The sequence below is a fragment of the Empidonax traillii genome, unplaced genomic scaffold (genome assembly GCF_003031625.1).
Source record: "Empidonax traillii isolate 1590-97213 ecotype Southwest subspecies unplaced genomic scaffold, ASM303162v1 scaffold832:size729604, whole genome shotgun sequence".
In the NCBI taxonomy this organism is placed as follows: Eukaryota; Metazoa; Chordata; class Aves; order Passeriformes; family Tyrannidae; genus Empidonax; species Empidonax traillii.
In genome coordinates, this window is record NW_020956025.1 from 537,703 (window position 1) to 560,834 (window position 23,132).

The 23,132-nt window shown below is 61.3% G+C and overlaps 1 protein-coding gene across 1 annotated transcript in view; it reads left to right on the forward strand.

The window, feature by feature from the left end:
* The first annotated feature begins 587 nt into the window (after positions 1-587).
* The window catches only part of KCNH6 (potassium voltage-gated channel subfamily H member 6), a 31,634-nt gene continuing 9,089 nt past the window's right edge, over positions 588-23,132 (forward strand). Inside the window, exons 1-5 of the mRNA XM_027902045.1 lie at positions 588-685; positions 3,765-3,995; positions 11,590-11,745; positions 17,985-18,196; positions 22,217-22,645. Of these exons, the coding sequence (XP_027757846.1) occupies positions 610-685; positions 3,765-3,995; positions 11,590-11,745; positions 17,985-18,196; positions 22,217-22,645 (1,104 nt within the window). The 5' untranslated portion in view covers positions 588-609. The remainder of the gene's footprint in view (positions 686-3,764; positions 3,996-11,589; positions 11,746-17,984; positions 18,197-22,216; positions 22,646-23,132) is intronic.

The window sequence follows — 23,132 nt, forward strand, 5'->3', positions numbered from 1 at the left end:
CATCCCAGCCCCCCAAGGACCCCCCACCTCCAGCACCCCCAGCACCCACCTGCCTCCCCTCCCCGCCCCGGAGCACCCCCGCCCCCGGGGCCAGGCGGGGCCGTGCCGGTGCCGGGGGATGCCGGGGGGCCCGGGGGAGCCGCGGGGGGCGCCGGGGGGTGCGCGCCCCCCGACCGGCAGCTGTTGCTGCTGACGGGTTCCCCCCCGGAGCCTCCGGCGGGGCCGGGGCAGCGGTGACTAAGCACTTTGGGGGATTTCTACTCTTATTATTTTATTCTATTATTTTCTCCCCCTCTCCAGCAGGTCCTCCCCCTTCTTCCCCCCCCTCACCCCTCCCGCCCGCTTCCCCCTCCCATCCTCATCCTCCCCGGCCGCCCCCGCCCGGGGCCGGGCGCGGCAGGGCGGGCGGAGGGGTTCCCCCTTCCGGCCACCGGGAGCATGGGAGCCCCGGGCCGGCTGGGCTCCAGAGCTCGGCCAGCCCTGGGGTGAGGCGGAGCGGGGCCGCGCCGTGCCGGGCCGTGCCGAGCAGCCCCGGGGCCGGGCCGCGCTCCCCGCCGCGCCCGTGGCAAGTTCCGCCGCTCCCGGGAGCGCGCAGAGCGCAGCGGAGCGATGCCGGTGCGCCGGGGCCATGTGGCCCCCCAAAACACCTACCTGGACACCATCATCCGCAAATTTGAAGGACAAAGTGAGTACCGCACCCTCTTCCCTCCCCCCCCCCCCCCCCCCCCCCCCCCCCCCCCCCCCCCCCCCCCCCCCGCCCTGGTCCCGCTCCGCTCCCCCTCCGCTTCCTCCCACCGCGGCCGGGGCGGCCCCCCAACTTCGGAGAGCAGCGGGGAGAAACGGGCAGGAAGGCGGGAGGGTGTCCCCGACGGCACGGAGGGGCCCCCTGTGACCTCCCGGAGCGGGGAGAGGGGTGGGCGACAGCCAGGCAGTGTCCCCGCGGGTATTTATAGACAGCGCGACGCAAGGAGAAGAGCGATCCCGGCGCCGGTGTTCCCTCGGGAGCCGGGGACACCACGACCCCCGCAGCCCCCGGGCTGGGAGGGGGTCCCCGGGGTGGCGGGGAGGGGGTCCCGGCAGGCTGGGCTGGGGGGACGGGGTGTACCCCAGCACAGCCGGGCTCGCTGCCTGTTTGCCTTCAACTCCGCGCTCTCGGCGGCCGCCGTCCCTGGTGAAATGTTGCCATTTGCTGTTGCTCCGAGTAATCCCTTTATATGAATTTTCGGGCTGGTTTTCGTGTCAAACACGGCGAAGAGCCCGCGCACATCGGGGAGCGCTGGGGTTTCTGCGTGCCTGGGTGGGGGTTGCGGGGGCTCTGCCCGGCGGCAGAGCTGTCTGGGCACCTCGACGGGGCTGGGTCCCCCCCACACTGCTGGGGATGAGGGGAGGGGACCGGGGGACTGCGGTCCCCCCAGAAGCTGAGCTGGGGGGGTTGCTGTGGGGTGCTGGGGCTGTGCACCCCTCCCCACTGCCCCGGCTCGCTGTGGGTTTTCTCCCACGTCTGAGTTTCCCGGGTGGGCAAACGTCCCCGGGGCTGCCATCCCCGCCGGATCTGCACTGCCTGCCCTGGCTGTGACTGACGTGACCCCGGGGATGGAAAGTGAGAAAAACTGTCCCTGGTTCTTATCAGTTCCCCTCCCCAGGAAGCGGCGGCTGTGGAGCAGCGGGGGCAGGCGCCGAGGTGTGCCAGTGGGGATGGAGCCAGGCCCCCTCATCCCTGCCCCGCTCCCCGCCCGCTCCCTGCCAGCCATGTCGGGCACCGGCTGGGTTCTGCCGAAACATCACCCCACGCTCCCCCGCGGCAGTTTCGTGCTGTGACAGGTGTGGGGAGACACCAAACCAGCACACCCGACACTGCCACAGGCAGCAGGTCCTTCCCTGCTTGTGGGTGCCCTCACCCCCTCCACTGCAGCTCCCACAGGCGCAGCAGCACCTGGTGAGTCCCTGTAGGAACAAGGGCAAATCTTCAGGTGAGGGCAAGGCAGAGAGCAAAGTGAGGGTGAAAATACCCCCAAGGAGACCTGGCTCTGCAGCTCCTTCCCATCCCGGCCTTGGTCACATCCCTGAGCTGAGCTCAGGCGCCCTGCCAGCCCCGTAAATCCTGTCCTGCGCCAGCCCAGCCTGGATCCAGCCTGGATCCGGCCCATGGGGCTGACACTGGATGGGGGAACTGTTATCACAGCTGAGGAGCCTGCCCCAGGAGTGGGGGCTTTGGGGGAAGTTCCCCTCCTTGTGCCGCCTCCCAGCCGGCAAAGCGATTTGGATAGAGAAGGATCGGGAAGAGGGAACGGGGAACATTTGTGTGTGGTGCTTTGTGGTGTTTGCAGCGTCGGCGCCGGCGTCAGCCCTGCGTGGGAAAGGGAAAGGTGCTGGAGTGGGAATCCCCCACAAAGGGCCACCAAGGGCTGTCACAGGGTGGGATGAAGCAGGAGACCCGTGCAGCATCCCTGGGGACACCAGTTTTACCGGGAGGTGTCATCTGAAGCTGGGACTCTGTAGGTGACGTGGGGGAGAGCCCTGATGTGCCTGAGAGGGGTCCCTCCACCCCACTGTGTCCCAGCTCTGGGTGCCACAGCCGTGCAGAGGTTTCTCCTGCATTTGGGTGAAATTCCTGGTGAGGCTGGAGCACAGCAGGGCTCTGGAGCACGCAGGCTGCAGATGCCATTCCTGGGTAATCCAGGAGATTAATTGGGGTCTGGACTGGGAGGCTGCCTCCAAATGGACCCTCTGCTCTGCCCTGCCTCTGGCTCCAGCCCAGAGTTGATGCCAAACACTGAGGGAGATGCTGCTGGGCAAGGGCACGGCATCCATCGCATCAGCATCCACAGCCCCCTGTCACCCCAGCAGACCTGTCCCAGAGAGGGTCCTTCCCAGCCCAGCACCCCCCGATATCCCTGAAAAAAGCCCCAAAATCCAACCAAATCAAAGCTCCAGGCTGGGTCTCCCGCAGAATAAGGATGGAAGTGGCTCCATATGGGCTGGATGACGTGGGCTGCACAGCACTGCCACATATCCTGGCACGGCAGCGAGTCCAGCCCCAGCCCAGGTGGCTGCAGCACCAGGAGGGGATGGGGCAGCAACCACTCCCTGCCTCAGTTTCTCCTTTTATCCACCTGAACCTTTTCTTTTTGAGCACTGGGGTCATGCAGACCAGCAGGGTCTGGATTTCACACTGGGAGAATCATTACTGATGGATTTCACCTGGCTTCCCACGAAGCCAAGCCTCACACTCGCTCCTCCTCTTGCCCCTTGCCTGACTTCAGTCAAATCTGAGCAAGGGTGGAAAGTCTCCGAGATAACTCAGGTCCCTGATAAGCTCCTGGGAAGGGACAGAGGCTGCAATGCTGGTCAGGGACAGATTGCCCATGTTTTAGACAGCAGAGAGTCCCCACACGCCAGCGGTGAGATGTCAAGGCTGGATGGATTGGCCAACCTCAGCAAAAGATTCCTCTGCTGGGAACCCCCACCGTGGGCCCCCCTGTCCCCACAGTCAGCAATTCACACGAAGCTGGGGACATTGTCTCTCCCTGAAGAGCTGAGCAGCACCCGGGGCGGTGAGGGATGACGTCAGCCATCCTCCCCCCAGACCTGTCACCGGTGTCCCCGGGGAGCCTGGCCCTGCACAAGCCCCACCGTGGGTGGCATCAAAAATCCCAAGCACCCCCCACCCCACCACCACCACCTCCCCCATCCTCCCAGGCTGTCCCCAGTCCCCGTGGGACCACCCCCCACCCCAAGCCTCGTGCTCTCCTGCCTCCCCGCAGACCGCAAGTTCCTCATCGCCAACGCCCAGATGGAGAACTGCGCCATCATCTACTGCAACGACGGCTTCTGCGAGATGTTCGGGTACTCCCGCGTGGAGGTGATGCAGCGCCCCTGCACCTGCGACTTCCTCACCGGCCCCGACACCACCAAGAGCTCCATCGCCCAGCTCACCCAGGCCCTGCTCGGCTCCGAGGAGTGCAAGCTGGAGATCCTCTACTACCGCAAAGACAGTAAGAGTCGCTCTTGGGGGTGAGCCCGTGGTGGGAGGTGTCGCCTGCCCTGGATTTTGGGGCTGTCGGTGGTGGGGGGCGGGTGGGGTCTAGTGCTAGCAGGATTGCACTCGGACTCAGGGCTCTGCTGAGGGTGAATCCGTGGCGGGATGGAGCCATCTCTGCTGTGACGGAGCACAGTGGGCACTGGGACCTTGAGGGATGGATGACACTGCCAGGTTATTTGGGAATCAGGCTGTCTTCGGGCCCTTGGTGACGGCTCAGGGCTCCCGGGGCAAGAAATGGCATTGCTGGTGGGATACCCGCGTCACGAACGAGGATCCCGTGGGAAGCCCAGGCAGGGACATGCATCTCCCAGTCTGTACTCCGAGATGAGGTGAGACAGAACCCCCATCTCTGCCGAGAGCCGGTGCGGCCGACGGCCTTGGAGCTGCCTTTCCAGCGAGCAGGATGCGGCTGTGCGTGCACAGATGGAATTACGTTAAGATGAAAATGAAGCTTTGATGGAAAATGCGAGTGATTAGTTCTAATACGGCAGGAAGTTAAATAAATATTTAGTGCTCGATGCCGCAAAACAGCAGCGGCCAGGGCTCCCAGGGGCGGGGGGGAACACAGGCCGGGTGCTCACGGGAGGTTAAAAATATGAAGTGTTTCCTCTTTTTTTTTTTTTTTTTTTTTTTTTAACCTGTGGAGCTTTCCCGTGGCTTCAGATTGTATTGACGGGGGCTCGGCCCTGAGCACCGCCCTGCCGGCAGCTCCCGGAGGAGAACCAGCTGGAAGCAAGGGGAAGGAGCAGGCAGGGAGCCCTGGCTGCCAGCCCAGCACCCTATCTTGGGGGCCGGGACCCGTGTGGTGTCCTGGCCTCCCTCCCAGACCCTATCTGCCGGGCTGGCATCCAGGTGCCAGCCTATCAGCCCCGCAGTTATCCGCTGGCAGCACCCCTGCGTGTTATCCCGACCCTGTGCCGTGTCAGGATGGGGCCGCTCGCTCGAGGCTCTCCCCGCGGGGCCGGGAGCGGTGCCAGGGCTGGGTGCGAGTCCCCCCCTCGGCCGCTGCGGTTTCAGGGCCTGGCTGGAGCTCAGCACGGCCCGGGAGGCGCAGGAGAGGCGGCACACGCTGTCCCCCTGCTCCCACCCCAGCGCCAGTGCGTGGCCGTGGCAAGGACGGCGTGTGCAGCCCTGTCCCCCCTCCCTCCCTCCCTCCCTCGGGATAGTTTCCCCATCCGTCCCCGGGGACTCCTTGGCTGCGAGCCTGATCCATCACCATCCTCCCAGCTTTGAAGCATTCCTGCTGGGCTCACGGGATGCTCGGTGCTGTCCTCGGAGCCCTGCTCTTCCTCTAGGCCATGGGGAACTCTCATTGGAGCTCTGAGCTGCTTTCTTCTCTTTTTTATTAAAAAAGAGGGAAGGGGGGGGTTAAAAAAAAAATGCCCAGAAGCAAACCCTTCATGTCTATTTTTAAAACCTGGCCCCACCAGCAATATGCTTTTCCAATTGTTTCCCCCCAGCACTCAGCCTGCAACCGCTCAGCCCATTATAAATGGGTCTTATCGGCAAAGAAAAGGCCTTTGCATTACAGGAGCTGCTGCTTAATTAGCCGGCGGAGGCTCCGAACCCGCCTGTCCTCCTTTTCAGACCGGCAGCACCAATCTCCAGCCTCGACCTGCTGTTTATTACTGCGGTACTCCCGGCTCTGCGGCTCCCGGGGTTGTTTCCTCGCCTTTCTGGTTGACAGAGGCAAAATTATATCCCCCTAATCTGCCCTTTGGAGCCTCCCCCCCCTCCCTGAGGCAGGGCTGGGGTGGGAGGGATGGATGGATGGATGGATGGATGGATGGATGGATGGATGGATGGATGGATGGATGGTGGCTCTGCCCATGGACAGGAGGGTGCTGAGCGATGGGGTGATGTGTGTGTGTCCCCAGGGACAGCCTGGCTGCTCGGGCCCCACCTGGGTGCCCATGGTGTTGTCAGCTAATTATAAACAGAGCCAAAAGATCCAGGGGTGCCAACAGCAAGCCCAGCTCTGGGTGGATGAAATGGAGCCAAGAATCAAGTACCAGTTAGGGGAGATGGGCCCGGCCCAGCCAGGGCAGCTGTCCCTCCCTGCCACAGCAGCCCCAAAAAGGCCTTGGAAAAAGGGGAGAGCCTGTCTGCAGTGCGTGTGGGCTCTAATCCCCAGCTCAAAGCTGAGAGATCAGTGAAAAGTTAATTTCCTTACAAGATGCTCCACAGCTGGGGCTGCCCCAGACAGGAGGGTCAGCACGGGATCAGCTCCCGCTGCCACGAGGAGCAGCCACAGCTGCCAAGCCCTGGGGGCACACCGTGGCCAGGGGGAGCTGAAACCAGCATCATCCTGGGGGATCATCCACCAGCTGAAGGGCTGGTGGAGTCAAACTGCATCCAGGTCTGGGGTTTCTCCGCCCAGGGGTGATGTGCTCTGGAGCAAAGCCACTGGAAAGAGCTCCCAGGGTCCTCAGAGCTGTGCCAGTGGCCACAGGTGCCGGGCACCACGGTGCTGGCATGGCCCGAGCGGCGGCAGCTGGTGGCACCCGCTCCAGTTAATCTGCATGAATGTGATGCTGATGAATATGAAAGGGGAGATGTGGCTGAGACAGACAGAGCTGCAGGTGGGGCAGCCCCAGCCCCTCCATCCCGTCCCCTCCTGGGCAGAGCTTGTCCCCTCCAGCAGGAGCAGTTTGGATCAGGCCCTTGGGAATGGGGATGAGGGACTGGGATCAGGCAGACATGGGCTGGGGGGTGTCACTGCACCCCAAGAGGACAGGGGACTCATGTGACATGTTCCCAGCCCAGAGCACACCCCTGGTGCAGCAATCACCTCTCCAGCAGCCAGAAAGCCTGGCTGAGGCAGGGGGGATGGATCCAGCCAGGGTTCCTCCGTACAGCTCTGTAAACAGCGACGTGTGACGCACCCAGTGGCTGCACTGGGAGCAGGAGGACAAATCCCACCAGCAGCTGCTGCATCCTGGCACTGTCAGGGCTGGGGTTTGGTGGTGCTGGCATCCCTAGGGAGCCTCTGCTGGACAAGGCAGGACAGATGGGAATTCCTGGGTGGTGGAGGAGCAGGGAGGCACAGCCAGCTGACAAACCCCAGCCCCAACTTGAGCTCTTGGCTCGTACAAACCCCTGCGGTTTGTACGCCAAGCTGGGGCTGTTTGCTTTGTGTTCCTTGAAGGGTCAGGCTGTGACCTCAAAAAAGGGATGGACACCATGGCCCAAATCCAGATGGGGACTTGTAAACGTCCCGCCTCACGATGGCAAACACTGGTCCTGGAGGTCCCGCTCTGAGGAGCCAATTCCTCCGTCCTCAGCACGGCTGTGCCACAGCTCCGGTCACTCTTGTTGCCCTGGGGCAATAATGCCACTCTTGTGCCCTGGGGACATTTTCCATCCTCTGCTGCTCCTCAGATGCTTTTTTACGTGGGCCTGATGTCCCGTGAATGGAGGGGCAGGTCCAGAGCATCCCCAGCGTCCCCCAAGGGATGCTGCCCAGGAGGCTTTTTCCTGAAATCCTTGCCCTGGCACTCCATCCTCATCCTCACCAACTGTGGTATCCCCAGTGGGAGGTGTCCCCATGTCCCATGGAGACAGGGCCCTTGGGATGGCTGGACAGCCCCAGGAAATGCTGTCAGTGCTGCAGCTTTGGCCGCAGAGCCCTGCTCTGAGCTGGACTAATTCCTGCAGCCAGCAGGGATTTAGCAGGGGAAGGACCGAGGGCCTGGATGTGGCCACTCACTGGGCTTGCAGAGGAGCTTAAGCTGCGTTTTGCCAAACCCCTGTATTGATCCAGGACCCCTTTTGGCTCCTGGGGATCAGAGCATCCTTCCACCTGCACCCAAACCACCTCTCTGGGCCTGGATCCATCCTGTGGCCGTGCTGTTGGTGGGGACCCTCAGCCGCCTGACACTCCTGCTTTCCCTCCTCCAGTGCTGCTTCCAACCGGCGAGTCCTGTAAGTGCAGGAATCCCTGCCCTTCCTCACCACACACAGGGAACCTCCATCCCTCTGCCGTTACTTAATAAGGTCATTTTCACTGGTCTGCTGTCCCAGCGGGTTTCAATCTCCCCATGCCCTGTCTGGGTGTGGGATGAGGGGCCGGAGCAGACCCCGTGGTGCACATCCCCTCCCAGCACACGGGGGCACAGACCCCGGTGTGGGGGCTCCCCCCGGACCCCAAGGGTGACCCATCTCCCTCCAGCTCAGCCCCCACCTCCCTTATTTTCCACCCCACCTCAGGGATTTGCTTTAGGGGGCCTCCCAGCAATCTGCGCTTCCCTTTGAAGTTCCACGCAGCCCTGACACTGATTTATCCCAGGACGGGAGCACAGCCCGGCCCCTCTAAGCATCTCCAAGCATCTCCCAGGGCGAGCCAGCCAGCCCCAGAGCGCGGCTCTGCCCCCACCCCGTGCCCGTCCCCTCCGTGCCCTTCCCAGCCCCTCTCCTCTGCTCCTTTATATAATACCACTATAGATTTAGCCACTCGGCCATGAGACCCCGCAGATTAAATCTCCCGGCCCGGGGGGGAGGGCAGGGCAAGCCTCGGGTAAGAGCTCGGAGGGCAGATTAATAGCCTGCTTTTTTAATATTCATAACAATACTGGTTTGTGTCCAGCTCTCGGAAACCCCCCGTGTCCTGTTGATTAGTTTAATACTGATGATACCGACACAGGCATTAACCACCGGCGACTGAGGGGGATAAAGAGGGACGGGGAGGGGAGGGAGGGCCCCCAACGATGACATTTTTAATGTTATTAAGTGCTCGCTTTTATCAAGGTCAGGAGACACGCGGTGGGTCAGCAAAGCGCAAACCTCGGCCCCGGGGGGAGGTGGGCTGGGTTGTTGTTGGGGAAGATCAAACCCAGGGGTTTAAGGGATGGAGGGGTTCTCCCAGCCCGTGCAGACCCAGCACGTTGGCTGTGGGACCCTCCAAACCACCACCCAAGCCTCATCTTGCATATCGAGCCCATCCTGAGGTGCCCACTCTGGGTTTCACCCCCGGTTGGCACAGACACCCCCACGGAGGTGACCACGGAGCACAGGCAGGTTGTGAATGCCCCCAGGGCTCCTCCAGGAGATCATTTGGTGGCTGGATAAAATTAGATGGATGGAGACAGATTAGCTGAACAGCTGAGGGGAAGAGACAGGCAGATGGATAGGGACAGTCGATCGAGGAACGAGGATGGGAGCGGGGCTGGGGTCCCTCCCGGGGCTGGCTCTGCCCACAGCAGGGCTGGGGTGCCTGCTTTTTGGGAGGAAGAGGGGGGAGGTTCAGCATTCAGCAGAGCACAGGCTGGTTCACCCCAGGGAAACAGAGTCAGGGCAGAGGGTGCCAGGGGTCTGCCAGCTGCAGCCTCTCCCCAGAGATGGGGGTACCCCAAATCACAGCTACCCAGGGACCCCAAATGCCTGGGCACTGCCCTACCTTTGGGCCAGCCTTAAGGGAAGACACAGCTTCCACCCCTGGCACTGATGCTGCATCATTCCCTGGATGCCATCCGTGCCACGGGATGTGGGCCTGAGCGAGACACTGAGTTCCTGGCATGCAGGGCTGAGCCTGCCAGGGCTGGTTTTGGGGTGATTCCCCTGGTTTTGGAGGGTCCCACACCCAATTAACTTTTGCTCAGCCCTGAATTGGCCAGGCAGTTGGACCAGATGATCGCTGGAGGCCCCTTCCAGCAGAAATAGTCTATTTTATTTAATTTAATAAGGGATCAGCGAGGGGCTCACAGCAACATTGGCCAGGGCTGCTCAGGCTCAGCACCTCCCAGATTTGTAGGATCAAACCAGGCACCAGCTGCCTCTCAAACCCAGCCCCAACCACCTCCCAGCTGCTCCTTCTATTCCTCCAACTGGATGTAACTGGGCCCAGTTTTCAGCTGTTCAGCACTGGCCATGGGATTAACCCTTCCCACGCCACACAGGGCCTTGCCAGGATCCACCCCCTCCCACTGCCACGGAGGAGCTTAGGAAGGAAAAGTGAGGCAGTGAAGGGGTGCAGGAGGGCAGAGCACCTGAGCCAGGATCAGGCCTTCTGGAGCAGGATTCCTGGTGCACTGGGGAATCATGGAGCTGATGGCTGATGCTTCAAAATCACCTGTAGGGAAAAAAAACCCAACTCATTTCCTAACACAAAAAAGCAGAAAGTATCCAGTGCCGCTGGGTATCACAAGCACAGGTGAGAGGCTTCAGCCTGTGCACACCCCAACAGAGCTGTGGCATCCCCGTGGGTGGCACCGCCTCATCCTGCCACCTTTACACCACCTGGGACACCTCACTCACTCAGCATCACCTGCGGGACACCGCTTATCTTCAGATCCCCAAAAATCCCGGCAAAGGGAGGGAAAAGGGCTCTTTTCTTCCCGTTCCCGTCCCCCCCCCCCGCCCCCACACAGGTAACGAGCCCGCTCGGCCCTTCCAACCGGCTTCATCTGCCAGAAACGCCCTCTCTCCCTCCCTCCCGCCCAGCTCACACGTTTAAGTGGATTTCCTCTCCCCGAGGAGGAACTACGGGCGAAATAAAGACGAGGAAGAAAGAAATAATCCCGGGCTCTTTAAACAGATTTCGCCGTATCCGTTTCTTGCCCGTTCTTGTGCCCGCGCGTGTGTCCGTGGATGTGCACATCCCTGACGTCACGGCAGATTTTGAAGTTGCCCGATGCCGGCCATCTGCTGCTGATTACGGGAGGCCCTGAGCTCCTTAAAATTATACGCACAGAGGCCGACATCCCCCTCCCGGCTGGAGCGTGGCCACGGCCGGAGCGGGAGAGCGCTGGGATCGGGCGGGCAGAGCATCCCTGCCCGAGCCGCTAATCCCTGGGGAGCAGAGCCAGGGGGGAAAGGCCAGGGAAGGGATCTGCACGGGGCAAAAATTTGCCCGTGGGAGGAGGTGGCTCGGCTCCGTGCCGGCCCGAGCGGTGCCCGGGTGTTCCATCATCTCCAGGAGGTTTGGGGATCGGAGCTTGGGAATGGTCAGGGGGGGTTGCTGTGGCTCGGGGGGGTCCCGCTCCCACCAGTGGCAAAGCAACAGGAGACAGCTCAAGGAAGGGAGGTGTAGTGATTATACCTTTGGGTAGGGGTTTTGAAGGATTTTAGGGGAATAAAACCGGCAAAGGAGGTGGGAGCTCCGTTGTATCCTCTGCTTGTGCTTTGGGAAAGACCTGTGACCCACCCCCCATTGCCTGTATCCAGTCCCCAAAAACTGCCTGATGATTGCAGGGCAATTAGCTGCGGCATGATTACAAGCAGGATGCTTAATGAGGTTAAACCACTACCTGGGACTTCCTGAGTTCTTAATTACTCACTCTTTAATTGCTGCTCACAAGTACATTAATATAAATGACTGTCTGGAACAGAAAAAAAAGAGATGTGATCAGTGCGAGCTGAGATGCTTTCAGGGATTCTGCCCTTTCCCAGGGCTCAGATCACCTTCCAGATCCTCCACCCCCCACCAGCAGGGAATTACACCCACGGAAGGGCTTAAAAAACGCCCTTCTGCCAAAAGTGTTTTGTGCTGGGGTGGTGGGTGGGCAGCAACCCCCGTGCAGCCCCTCCTGAGCCCTGTCTCTGCTCGGCAGCCTCGTGTTTCCGCTGCCTGGTGGACGTGGTGCCGGTGAAGAACGAGGAAGGCGTCGTCATCATGTTCATCCTCAACTTCGAGGACCTGGCCCAGCTCGTGGCCAAGAGCAGCGGCCGGGGCCTGCACCACCGCCTGTCGCAGAGCTGGAACAAAGGTGGGTGGCACCGGGGGGCGCTGGGGGTGTGGGAGAGGCAGCCCAGCATCCTCAGGGCTACCCCCATCCCGTGGTTTCCTCGGGAGCTCGTGGGGAGGCGCTGAAGGATGCGGCAGGATCGTGCACGGCAAGAGGTTCGTGTTTGGGCACAGCCACAGCTCTGCCCGCTCGGGGACCGGTCCAGCCAAGCACCAGCTGGGTGGGAAAAGGCTGTTTGGGCCAGCTGTGCTCCCCTCACATCCACACACACCTCCTGAAAGCTGGGGACGTGGGAACAGGGCTGGGGACTGACGCCCTGCGCGTGACGGTGCATTTTTAAGGAGTGGGTGTCTTGCTGCAAGTGGAACCACGGAGACCCTCTGCGAACCGCCTGCCTTGCTGCATCCTTTCCATATTCCACGCTGGCTGGTGCTGGTGTGGGACAGGGCCTGTGTGCAGGGTCACCAGGAGGGCCAGGGGGCACTCGGTGTCACCACCAGCGTGGCTGCGCTCTGGGGATGTCATGGCAGGCCGGTGGCACGAGGATGGTTGCGCTGCGATGGCTCAGCCTGCCCCGGCTTTGGGCTGTTCCCGGCTGTGCCAGGCTCCTTCCAGGGTTTCGTGAGGCTTTCGGGAGGCAGTGGAAAAACTCAGATTCCTTTTTTGGGAAGGCTGGATCAAAGGGACGCCGCGGTGAGGCTCTCAAGGGGATGCAGATGCAGCTGTTAGACCTGGCGACAAGAAGCTGTAGCATCCAAATCTCCGGCCGCCGTAAGGCCCTCGGTGCTCGTCACCTCGGAGTCAGGGAAATAATCCCACATCCAACACTCCCTGGGGATGTGGGGTGCTGTGGGGACGCTTTGGGCAGGCCTCAAAGTAAAGCTGTGGGAGCAACCTGGGTCTGTGCCCCCACGGCCCGTGGGGTGGCACAGAAAGACCGGGATCAGAGCAAGGGCCACGTCAGGGATTGATTGATTGATGGGGACAAGTGCCCCTTGTACTGGTGCAGTGAAGTGAGTTTCAGTGCATTCCCACTGCACCCCAGAGCCACTCAGGTGTCTGTGTGCGTGGCAGTGGGTGCCAGTGGAGTTTTATGTGGGTTTGTGTGTGCTCAGGCCAGACATGCACACACAGGACACGTGAGTGCGAATGCACAGATCGCCTGTGCGTGTGTTCCTACGTCTCTCGAGCGATGAGATCCATATTTTTTGGTGGGTTGCTTTACTACCAGTTGGCCTCTATGCATGAACTGCTGAGGAAATCCCGAGTTCCAGCACCAGTGTTGCTTTGCAGCCCCCTTACCTCTGTGTACACCTCAACACGTGATGCATCCATCCCCCATCCCACCCCAAGACATTCCTTTGGCAGAAGGCACCCAAAGAAAGGGTACCTGTCTCTTCCCTGCACTGGAGGTTGTGCTGTGCATCCCAAGGGGTGTTTCTTGGGTTTCCCACTCTGGTCATGGGGAGTGTGGAGAGGCCAGAGCTGCTGGTTCCAGCCCAGGCCATGCTCTCAAGAACGGGTTCTGTGACTCAGTCTTTAATTACACGGCCACAGGCGGCTGCGTTGCCGGTCCCTGGTTCACTGATGCACAGGGAAAGCCGGATGCTTTGCCTCTTTCCAGCTGGAAAGCTGCTCTGGGCAGTGGGGATGGGGTGAGCAGTGCCACCAGTGGAGGCATTTTCAGGGAGCTGGCAGATTGGGGCAGCTCAATGGTGTGTTGGGGCTCAGCGTGGGGGAGCCAATCCTGCCAAAACCAAACAGCTCCTCCGTGTGCTGCTTTTTGCCCAGAGGAAAATGTGTTTGTGGAGCTCGTGTCGTGTCCCAGGGATCCCTCGGGATTCTGGCCACTTTTGGTGGGGTTAGTGAGCACAGCTGATGCTGCTGGGGGTCAGATAAGCGCCAGGGCTGACCCAGGCCCTGAGGGTGGTGCTCACACCAGCTCTGAGCAGCAGGAGGCCACGGTCTCCTCTGTGTCACTAGAGGAGTGACTTTGCAATGGGTGTCACAGCCAGTGGCGTTGTGTCCCACTGTGGGCACTGCCAGTCGCTCTCCACATCTGGGTCCTTCCCCTCCTGAACCTCTCTCACAGCTCCTTGCAGCCTTGCCTGCCCTTGCCACAGACCCAGTCCCTGGCGAGGTGGTCTCCTGGTCCCCCTTGTGTGGTGAAAATCCAGAACAACTCCAAGAACAAAATTGCTAGAACTGCTTTTTTTTTATCAACGCCTTTCTAACTTACAGTCTCTACTGTGTGGTCTTTTTTCTCCTGAAGTTCCACCAAGGAGATTTAGGGGCTCGATTTCCTCCGGGTCCGAAATCCCTTAAGTGGCTTTAACCTCTCTAATTGGCTTAGGGATGCTCTGCACCTTTCCTGTCTTGCATCTGCGGTTGTAGGGGACTCTCCTCCGGCTCAGTGGTGCTTTCTGCCAGGTCAGGGTCTGCCTCGAGCACACGGTGATGTGATGGCGTGGGAATAGCAGGCATGTTGGAGGAGGAAGGGCCTCATGGCATGCGCATCCCCCAAAGCCACCCCGAGCTCTCCGAAGCCCCCCTCCCCCTGCCCCGCCTCGCTCCAGCCGTCACGTGCAGATAGGTTACATCTTTCTCTCTTGTGTTTTGTTTTTGTTTTTGTTTTTTTTTTTTCTTTCTAACAAGGTCAAAGTAGGAGTTTGAAGTTTAGTCTCCCGTCCCTGCGGCGACTCAAAATCCAGCGGGACACTCTGCCCACCAGTGAGTTTGATGGAGTAGCCATTGACTATGGAAAGGTAACCGTAGCCTTTGTCTGATATCAGCCCACGCCTCAGGCCAGGTCCCAGCGCTCTTCCTCGCTGTCCCCATCCCGCTGTCCCTCGGCTGCTCTGCCTCGGGCCGTATCCGGCGGTAGGGCCCTGCTGCTGGCTCAGTGCCGAGCGCTGGCCCCGGCGAGGGCTGGTGGTGAGCGCGGTGCTTTGGGATGGAGCTGGTGCTGCTCTGCCGGGCCGTGGCTGGCGGGGGGAGCGGGAGATGTGCCAAAGCTGGGAGGAAAGCTCCGTGGTGGTCGGTGGAGCTGTCCCTCGCCTCGAGGAGGGGACGTGCTGGTGGCTGTAGGAGAGAGGAGCGGGTGTGCTCTGAGCAGGGACTGGCAGGCTCATTTCCCCGTGGTTTCCCTGGCAGGGACCTGGCAATGCAGGCAGATCTGGCTTCTCAGCCCTGCAGCAAAGACTGTGCTTCCCGTGACGGAGGGTGATGCTGCCATTCCTGACGCTGAAAAACTGTTGGTGGCACTTCTTTAGAGACTTTTGTTCTCGGTGGCTTCTTGACTGCCACAAGTGCTCCGGGTACCTCCAGTCAAAGTGTTGTTTCTGGAGTTCTGCAGCTCGAGGCTGTGGGCAGGAGGCTTCAGGTGCCAGGTTCTCACCGTGCTGGGTGCACTCAGACAGCCTGGGTAAAGCTGCTTCCCAAAATTACAGATCCAAGGGACAAAAGGCGCCTGTCTTCTCAGAGGCTGTGCTTGTGGCAGGTTGAAAGCGTGTCACGTTATCAGATACTGGGGGTATGTCACTCCTACAGACAGCAGCGCTGCTGAAGGCTCTGGGTACCCCCAGGCTGAAGCTGTGCAGTGCACTGGGATGTTCCAGGTGCACACACACACACACACATGGAAGGTGTGGATTGAGGACAGCCCGATGATCAAGTGGAGGCAGCCCTGCAGCTCCAGGGGCAGCCAGCCCCTCCTAAAACCCGCCCTAAAGTCCTTAGGGGTGGTGAGAAGTGCCACAGTCCCACCCATGGGTATGACTGGAGGGGCACAGTCCCAGGGGGTTCTGCTCCAGAAGGTGGTTGCTGTGTGTGCCCCATCATAGAAGCCATTAAAGGCTGGAAACTCTTTAGGTCTCCAGGGAAAAAGGTTTAGCCATGGCTAAGGGTGGCTGGAGGAGGAGGAGCACCAATATGGCCAGATTTGCCAAACCCAGCAGCTCCTGCAGTGCCTCCTGGTGCAGAGCACATCCTCTCCCATAGACACCAGCACAGGACCCCGGGCACTGACCCTCGGGGGCGGCCTCAGCTCTTGCAGCAGGTTGAGGGGAGGGCAGGCCCAGTGGTGGGTCGTAGGGACACCTCAGAGGAGCGCATGGCCAGGCAGGTACTCCAGGCAAGCCTGTCCCAGGGCTCTGCTCTTCTCTTGCTCTGCTTCCCGGCTGTGCAGCATCGCCTTGCCAACACCCCGCAGCCCCCCAGCCTCCGGTGGGAGCTGGAGGGAGTCCCCTCCAGGGACTCGGTGTCCCCACTCCAAAGCGGGTCCTGGTCCCGGTTGGAGGTGACCCCGGGAACTGCCAGCGCTTCCCAGCCCTCTGCCCCTCCTCTCACCTCCCCCGGCTCCCTCTCCTTCCTCCCCCAGCACGCGGGGACTCCTTCTAATACAACGCTTTCTCCTGGCTGTCTTAAAGCCTGGTGGTGACTCCCTGATTTTGAGGGACTTGAAGACATCGCCCAAGGAGAACTGTATGCAGTCAGAGACCGAGTCCCTCCTGGAAAAGGAGCGGAGGCCGAGCCTGGAGGCCGACCCCACCCTACAACACTCGTCCCCGAAACAAGAGCCTCCCGTGCCGGGCCCACAAGGGTCGTACCCCGCGTGGGGTTTCTTTCGGTCTCGCCCCGGGGGCAGCTTCCACAGCCTCCGCAGGGTCTCCTCCTTGGACAACTTTGAGGCTGCGAGGTCTGAGTTCCAGAGAAAATTCAGGGAAAGGAGGGCAAACTCAGGTAGGGGAAAACCCCCGGGGCTGTCGGTTTTCTGCGGGCCCTGGGCGATGGCCCTGGCACGTCTTGTTGGGGGGGGAGGTCTTGGTCTCGGTCTCTTGCCCTGCACCTGCTTTTCCTCTGCAAAGAGGAGATGAGATGGGGTCTTCTCCCCCAAATCCACTGGACTCCAGGTGATTCCCAGCGTAGGCAGGTCCTGCTCTGCGGGTGGAGCCATCCACAGTGTTGCGTGTGAGATGTGAGACCGTGTGAGGTTGCGTTGGGCTGCCCCACACGAGGGGAATCCTGGTGCCATCCCACCTCCCTGGGAGGGAGGGAAGGGGTCTGCAGGCATGTGCAGTGTCAGCTGTGTCCATGTGTTGGTGGTGGATGAGACACTGGCCGGACCAGTCTGGAGGGATGGAGGTCCGGTTGACATCCAGACCTCTTGTTCTCACGAGAGTGATGATGACAAGTTAGGTTAAGGTCAGGAAAGAGAAGCTTCAGTAACTGGGGATGGGCAGAGATCGGTCTGTGGTGTCTGGCATGAGAAAACGGGGTGGAGGATCATGATCCTCAAACAGTCACAGGGTTATGGCCCCTCAGGAGGGGACACAACGTAGAGGGAGGACAGGGGGATGAGCAGGGAGAAGGGTGGCAGCTGGTGCTCACCAGCACCTTCACAGTGTCTTCAGACACCTCCTGCCCACGACACCACTTGGGTCAATGTCAGAGCACGAGGGGTAGAAAACCAAAAACACAACCCTGCCCTGCCTGTAGGAGATGGGAAGGTGGGGACACTCTGGGTATGGTGCTTGGGGATGATTCTGGAGCCCTGGGTGTGGGTAAGTGCTCCCATCTGTGACAAACATGCTGCCACAAGCCTGACCATGAACCTCCAGGGCTTTCTTCCTGGTCCTGCACTGGGGTGACCCAGAGAGGCAGGTCCCCAGGGAAAACTGTCAGGATCCAGCCCCAGGACAACTCCTCTTCCAGACAAAGCTCTGACCTCCCTACCTGGAGCATGGGGGTGGAGGATACACCTGAGTGGGGACATCATTCAACTCCTGCTCAGTTTGGTGGCCAAAAACTAAGGCAGCAGCTCAGGAGCTGTGTTGGCCAGGCAGGGATGGGGGAGAATAACCTCCTTCTTCATCTGTTTTCTTGCCAGTTGTGGCATCCCTCTCTGATAGGTCTCTTTGGGGCTGGTCCCTAAACTGCCAGAGTTTTCAGGGGTAGCAAAGGGTATTGGATGCCTCTGGATCTCGGTCTGAGCCCCCTGAAGGAGATTTGATGGTAAAAGGACGGGTGATGTATCAGGAAAGCAGCCCCCTCTCAGGCGTCTCGGGTCAGGCATCCCACGCCTGAGCCACCCTGAGGAAGCCAAGCCTTCATGGCCAGGCAGGCACTGGCCCCTTCTGGTGGCGCCTTGTGGTGGTCCCCAGTTCCTGGAGGTCCCAGAGTGAGGTGGGGGGGGGCTCTGCAGGTGGGTCAGCTCCTGCTCACACCACCCTCCTCAACCCTCCTCTCCATCCTCTTTGCAGAGACTTCCCACGTCAAACCCAACCCCCCGAACTCCACCTCGGACTCGGACCTCATGAAGTACCGGACCATCAGCCAGATCCCCCAGTTCACCCTCAACTTCGTGGAGTTCAACCTGGAGAAGCACCGCTCGGGCTCCACCACGGAGATCGAGATCATCGCCCCCCACAAGGTGATGGAGCGCACCCAGAACGTCACCGAGAAGGTCACACAGGTAACGTGGGCCAGGGCAGTGGTGGGGGTTGTGGTGTTGCTGCTGGTGGGGAACGGTCACAAACCCCTCCTGTGGCTTTTGGAGGAGCGGAGGGCGCAGCTGATACCTGGAGATTCCACCCTAGGAAATGCCAGCACCCCTGTGTTCGGGTTTTTCTCTCTTCTGAATGGCTGAAATGCTCTTTTTATTCCCCTTCGATGAATGTTTCTGGTAATTTGTGGCTGGGGGAACACCGGCACGGACTGCTCGCGGTGTGATGGTGGCCTTGAAGGGGACACGTGTGTGAATGTTCGTGTGTGCACGTGGCTTCGTTTGGGGGAGGAGGGGGAGGCTCTGGCCTCTCTTCCTGCCCCCAGAGCCAGGGATGGAGCTCCCAGGGCACTGCTGAGCCTGAGGTGCTTGCCTGGGAGCAAAGGTGGCCACGCCGAGGGCCACCAGATCCCCCGGGAGACAGCAGGTGGCACTGCACCGTCACCGACACGTGTGGCACTGCCTGTCGCTGCCGGCGACACGCGTGGCCGTGCGGTGTCACCGAAAGGGGCGCGCCCGGCACTGCCCTGACGTGTGCGGGAGTGCGGGAAAGGCGCCGCTGTGTCCCGCAGTCCCCGGGAGGGAGCTCCGACCTGCGGGGAAACTGAGGCACGGCGGGAAATACACCCAAGGGCGACTCCCACTGCTGCCAGCAGCAGCCCAGGGCAAATCTGAGGGTAACGCAGCCCGTGTGACCACAGAAAAGCCTCCACGCCCGACACGGGACACCCCCCCCCCCCAACGAGGACCGCTGTGCACACTGGGGTGACAGTGCCACGGTGGTGTTGGCCACTCGGTGTGGGGACAGTGGCTGGTTGTGGTGTGGCAGGATGGCAGCTGATGGGTCCCTGCAGGACCCCACAGTGCACAAAGGCTGATCTTCCCTTCACCTTCGGTCTCCGGCTGGGACGGGATAGGATGGGGTGGGACGGGACAGGACAGGATGGACCTCTTCTCCCCTCCACATCTCCCCCTTCCACGGGGGACCCAGGCATCCCCCCTGTCCTCACCCCAACATCCCCTGCACCTCCCACCAAGCCAGAGCTCCCCTCTGCTGGCTGATAAATAATTCATGGTGAGGCAGAGACAGCAGCGAGACACCACTAACAGTGTCTAAAAATACCTGCTGGTGGGCAGGGAGAGGAGACAGGGGCTGTTTGAGGTGGTCTGGCCCCTCAGCAGGTCACGAGTGCAGTGAATGTGCTGGGCTCAGCCTGCCAGGGCTGTGGCTCTGGGGCACAGCTGGAGGCACGTGGGGATGCTGTGGGGTTGGTGTCACCAGGCTGGGCTCCTGGTGTGTGTCCCAGTCCCCCTGAACTGCCCCAAGGGTGGTGCTGGAGCTGGGCAGGGATGGGGATAGGGATGAGGGGCTAAGCTGTGTCAGGATACGGGCTGGGAGGGACACCAGCTCAGTGCCTGCCTGCAGCCAGCACCGTGGGCCTGATCCTGCCCAGCCCCTCGTACTTGAGGCTCTCCTGGCCACTCTGGAGTGCCCCCCCCTCTCTCCAGCCCAGTGTCCCAGTCCCCAGCAGAGGGCAAGGCACAAGGAAGGCACATGGGTGCCGGGCACCACGGGGCACATGGCCTGGGTTAGCCCAGGTCATGGGAGCCTCCCCCCCTCTGTCACCCACAGCCCTCACACACCCTGCTCCCTCCCTCCTCCTCCTCCTCCTGCCTGCTGCAGCTCCCTTGCTCACTGCCCAGCACCCAGACCCAGCACCCAGCACCCAGACCCAGCACCCAGCACCATGAGCCTGCGGCTGCGGCTCAAGCCGGTAAGTGCAGGGGGAAGGGGAAGTGGAAAGGGGCACCCACGGAATCACCATGGGGGGCAGCTGGCACTGCCACCCAGGCCACCCAAGGGTGACACCCACAGCCCTCCCCACCACCCCCCCCCAGGGGCAGAGAGGGACAAGGCTGCAGCATCTCCCTGGCTTTGCGTTGGTTTGGATGCTCTTTTGCGGGTTGTTTCTTTACGCTTTTCTGCCTCAGAGCTTTGGGGTTGTGGGGTTTTTTTATTAATTCCTGCCTGGAAAACAACAGGTCTTGACCTGCTCTTGCTTCTGCCACGAGATGTGGGTGCCAGGAGCAGGGATGAGGGGCAGGGCAGGTGCCCCCAGCACAGGGAGCAGCACTTGGGGGCCTGAATTCACAACTAGCCTCACAGAGCTGCTTCCAGTCAGGCAGGTGAGGATTCAGCTGCTGAAGGTGGGAGCGTTGCTGGTTTTCCCAGACACAAAGTGTAAGAGCCTGTCCCGGGTTTCTGGGTGCACCTTAGTCTGGGGATCACTGGAGCGCGGTCCCCGAGCCCATCCAGCGCCTCGCTCCCCTCCGCCCTCAACGATTGCCTTCGGGTCACTTTTTCCAATCCCTCCCCTCTCCGTCCGCCGGCGGACGTCGACGGCTCCCGCCGCTCCATTGGCGCTCCCTGTCCCCCACGGGGGCCCCGGCATCGACCGGGTTTGATTAATCCACGCCGGGCTCCCGAATGCCCTTCGCAGCCGCATGTCTCCCGCCCGCCTGGCCGAGTGCCTGCGTGCCTGCGTGGGCGATGCCACGGCCCGAGCGCTGCGCCCGCCGTGCCGGTCGCTGCCCGGGCGCGTGGGCGTGGGGGCCCCCATGGTGGACACGCGGAGCCCGAGGGTCAGCTGCCGCCTGGGGCGCCGGGCGAGCTGCAGGCAGGTAGGAGAGGGGCAGGGGGGGACACCCCCCCACCCCCGGGACGCGGGACCCCACCGGGGATGGGGCTGCCAGGGGTGGATCCGCTCCGGCTCGCAGCGCCGGGAGCCCCTCGGGAAGCGCTTGAGCGAGATGCGGGATCCTTCCTGGCAGCGCGGGAAGGGTCGGAGCCTTCTTGTAGGTCTGTTTGTTGCCAGAGCGGTGGTAGTGCCCGTCAGCGGTGGTGCCCACCACTGTCACCTCGGGGCATGTGGATCCTCCTCTCTCCTCTCTCCTCTCTCCTCTCTCCTCTCTCTCCTCTCTCCTCTCTCCTCTCCTTCACAGCCGGGCAAGGAGGTCCCGTTTAGGGCTCGGTGCTGGGAGACAGCCCTGAGGTGAACCCCACCCTCCTCTGCAGCTGGCACTGGTGCCCGGCACCACAGGGACACCAGGGGACAATAGAGCAGCAGGGGCAGGCATGGGGGATTGGCCACCCCCCAGATAAGCCCCTTCATGCCACCACCCACCCAAAGCAACCCCAGCTTTCCCATCCCAAGGGCCTTTTCTGGTTTCCCCAGGCTTCAGGAGCCGGCACTGGCCCTGGAGGGGGGAGCTGGGACAGGCCTGGGACGTGTGGGGGACTCACTGGGGCTGTGAGTGTGTCCCCATGAGATCAGAGAGACCTGGGGGCACGTGGCAGCATGGAGAGGGGGTGCCTGCACGCTTGAGATGGTGTTTGCACGTTGGTGGCCACAGGTGACCCCTTCCCTGGGGATGTTCAGATGGGAAATGGGCACTGCCTGAGGCTGTGCTGTGGGTGGCCCAAGCTGTCCCCTCTGCTGGGAGGATGACTGTGCCAGGGGGAGATACAAGTCCATGCTGGGACCAAGAAAGTCATGGTGCAAAGCTTGGGGGGTGCCTGACGTGCTGTAACCCTCAAGGCCAGGCCATGGCACAGTCGTGGGACGGCATCTCCAAGCTGCCCATCCCTGTAGCCCTGTGCCAGGGATATCCAGTATCCAGCAGCACTTTGCTCTCTGCTGGCATGGAAGGCTCAGAAGGGCACAGAGCAGAGAAACAGCTGCCCCAAGGGTGCTCTGACCATCAGAGACAGACCAGGAGCCGGGCACACCTCGGTGTCAGCCACAGGGGGCAACTCACTCTGTGGCCCCCTGGACAAATATACGAAGCCAACAAAGGTGAGAAGAGTGTAGGAAATGCACTGTGTGCTTCTGGCTGCTCTGCCAGCATGTGGGAGCCCTTTCCCTGGTTTCTGGCCTTATCCAGCCCCTCTCCAGGTCTCCCATCCTTCTCACACCCGTCTCCTGGCAGGTGCTGTCCCTGGGTGCTGACGTGCTCCCCGAGTACAAGCTGCAGGCGCCGCGCATCCACCGATGGACCATCCTGCACTACAGCCCCTTCAAGGCCGTGTGGGACTGGCTCATCCTCCTGCTGGTCATCTACACAGCCGTCTTCACCCCCTACTCGGCCGCCTTCCTGCTCAACGAGGAGCAGGTGGAGGAGAAGCGCTGGGACTGCAGCTACACCTGCGACCCGCTCAACATCATCGACCTCATCGTGGACATCATGTTCATCGTGGACATTGTCATCAACTTCCGCACCACCTACGTCAACATCAACGACGAGGTGGTGAGCCACCCCGGCAAGATCGCCATCCACTACTTCAAGGGGTGGTTCCTCATCGACATGGTCGCCGCCATCCCCTTTGACCTGCTCATCTTCCGCTCCGGCTCCGACGAGGTACGGTCTGAGGGGACCCCTGTGTGGACAGGGAGGGATGCATGGGAGAGAGAGAGAGGGATGGGGGTGGCCTGATGTAAGTGGTGGGTGGCTAAACCCGGGAGGGGAGGGGGTGGTTTAGTCGGAGGGTGAACAAGGATGTCGTGACAGGTTCTTATCAGGCAGCTGGGACCTGGGATTTCATTCTGTGTGCTCAAACAGCCCCACAGACCCTGTAAGTGCTAAGACAGTGTCTAACTGGACCCTCTCCCCTTGCTGGGGCTGAGCCAGCAGAGCAGGCTGGGGAATTGTTTAGGGACTGGCCCCACGCTCCAGTGAGGCTGAATTTGGGGTTGCATTGCCAGCCAGACTCAAAGTGCTGGCAGTGGAATGGCCCTGTGGTTGCTGCACTACCTGGAGGCCCCACATCTGGGAGTGAAAGGCAGGTGCTTTGGGAGCAATGGTTGGCAAGGTGAGGGCCCAGGAGGAAACACAGGGCTGGCCCTGG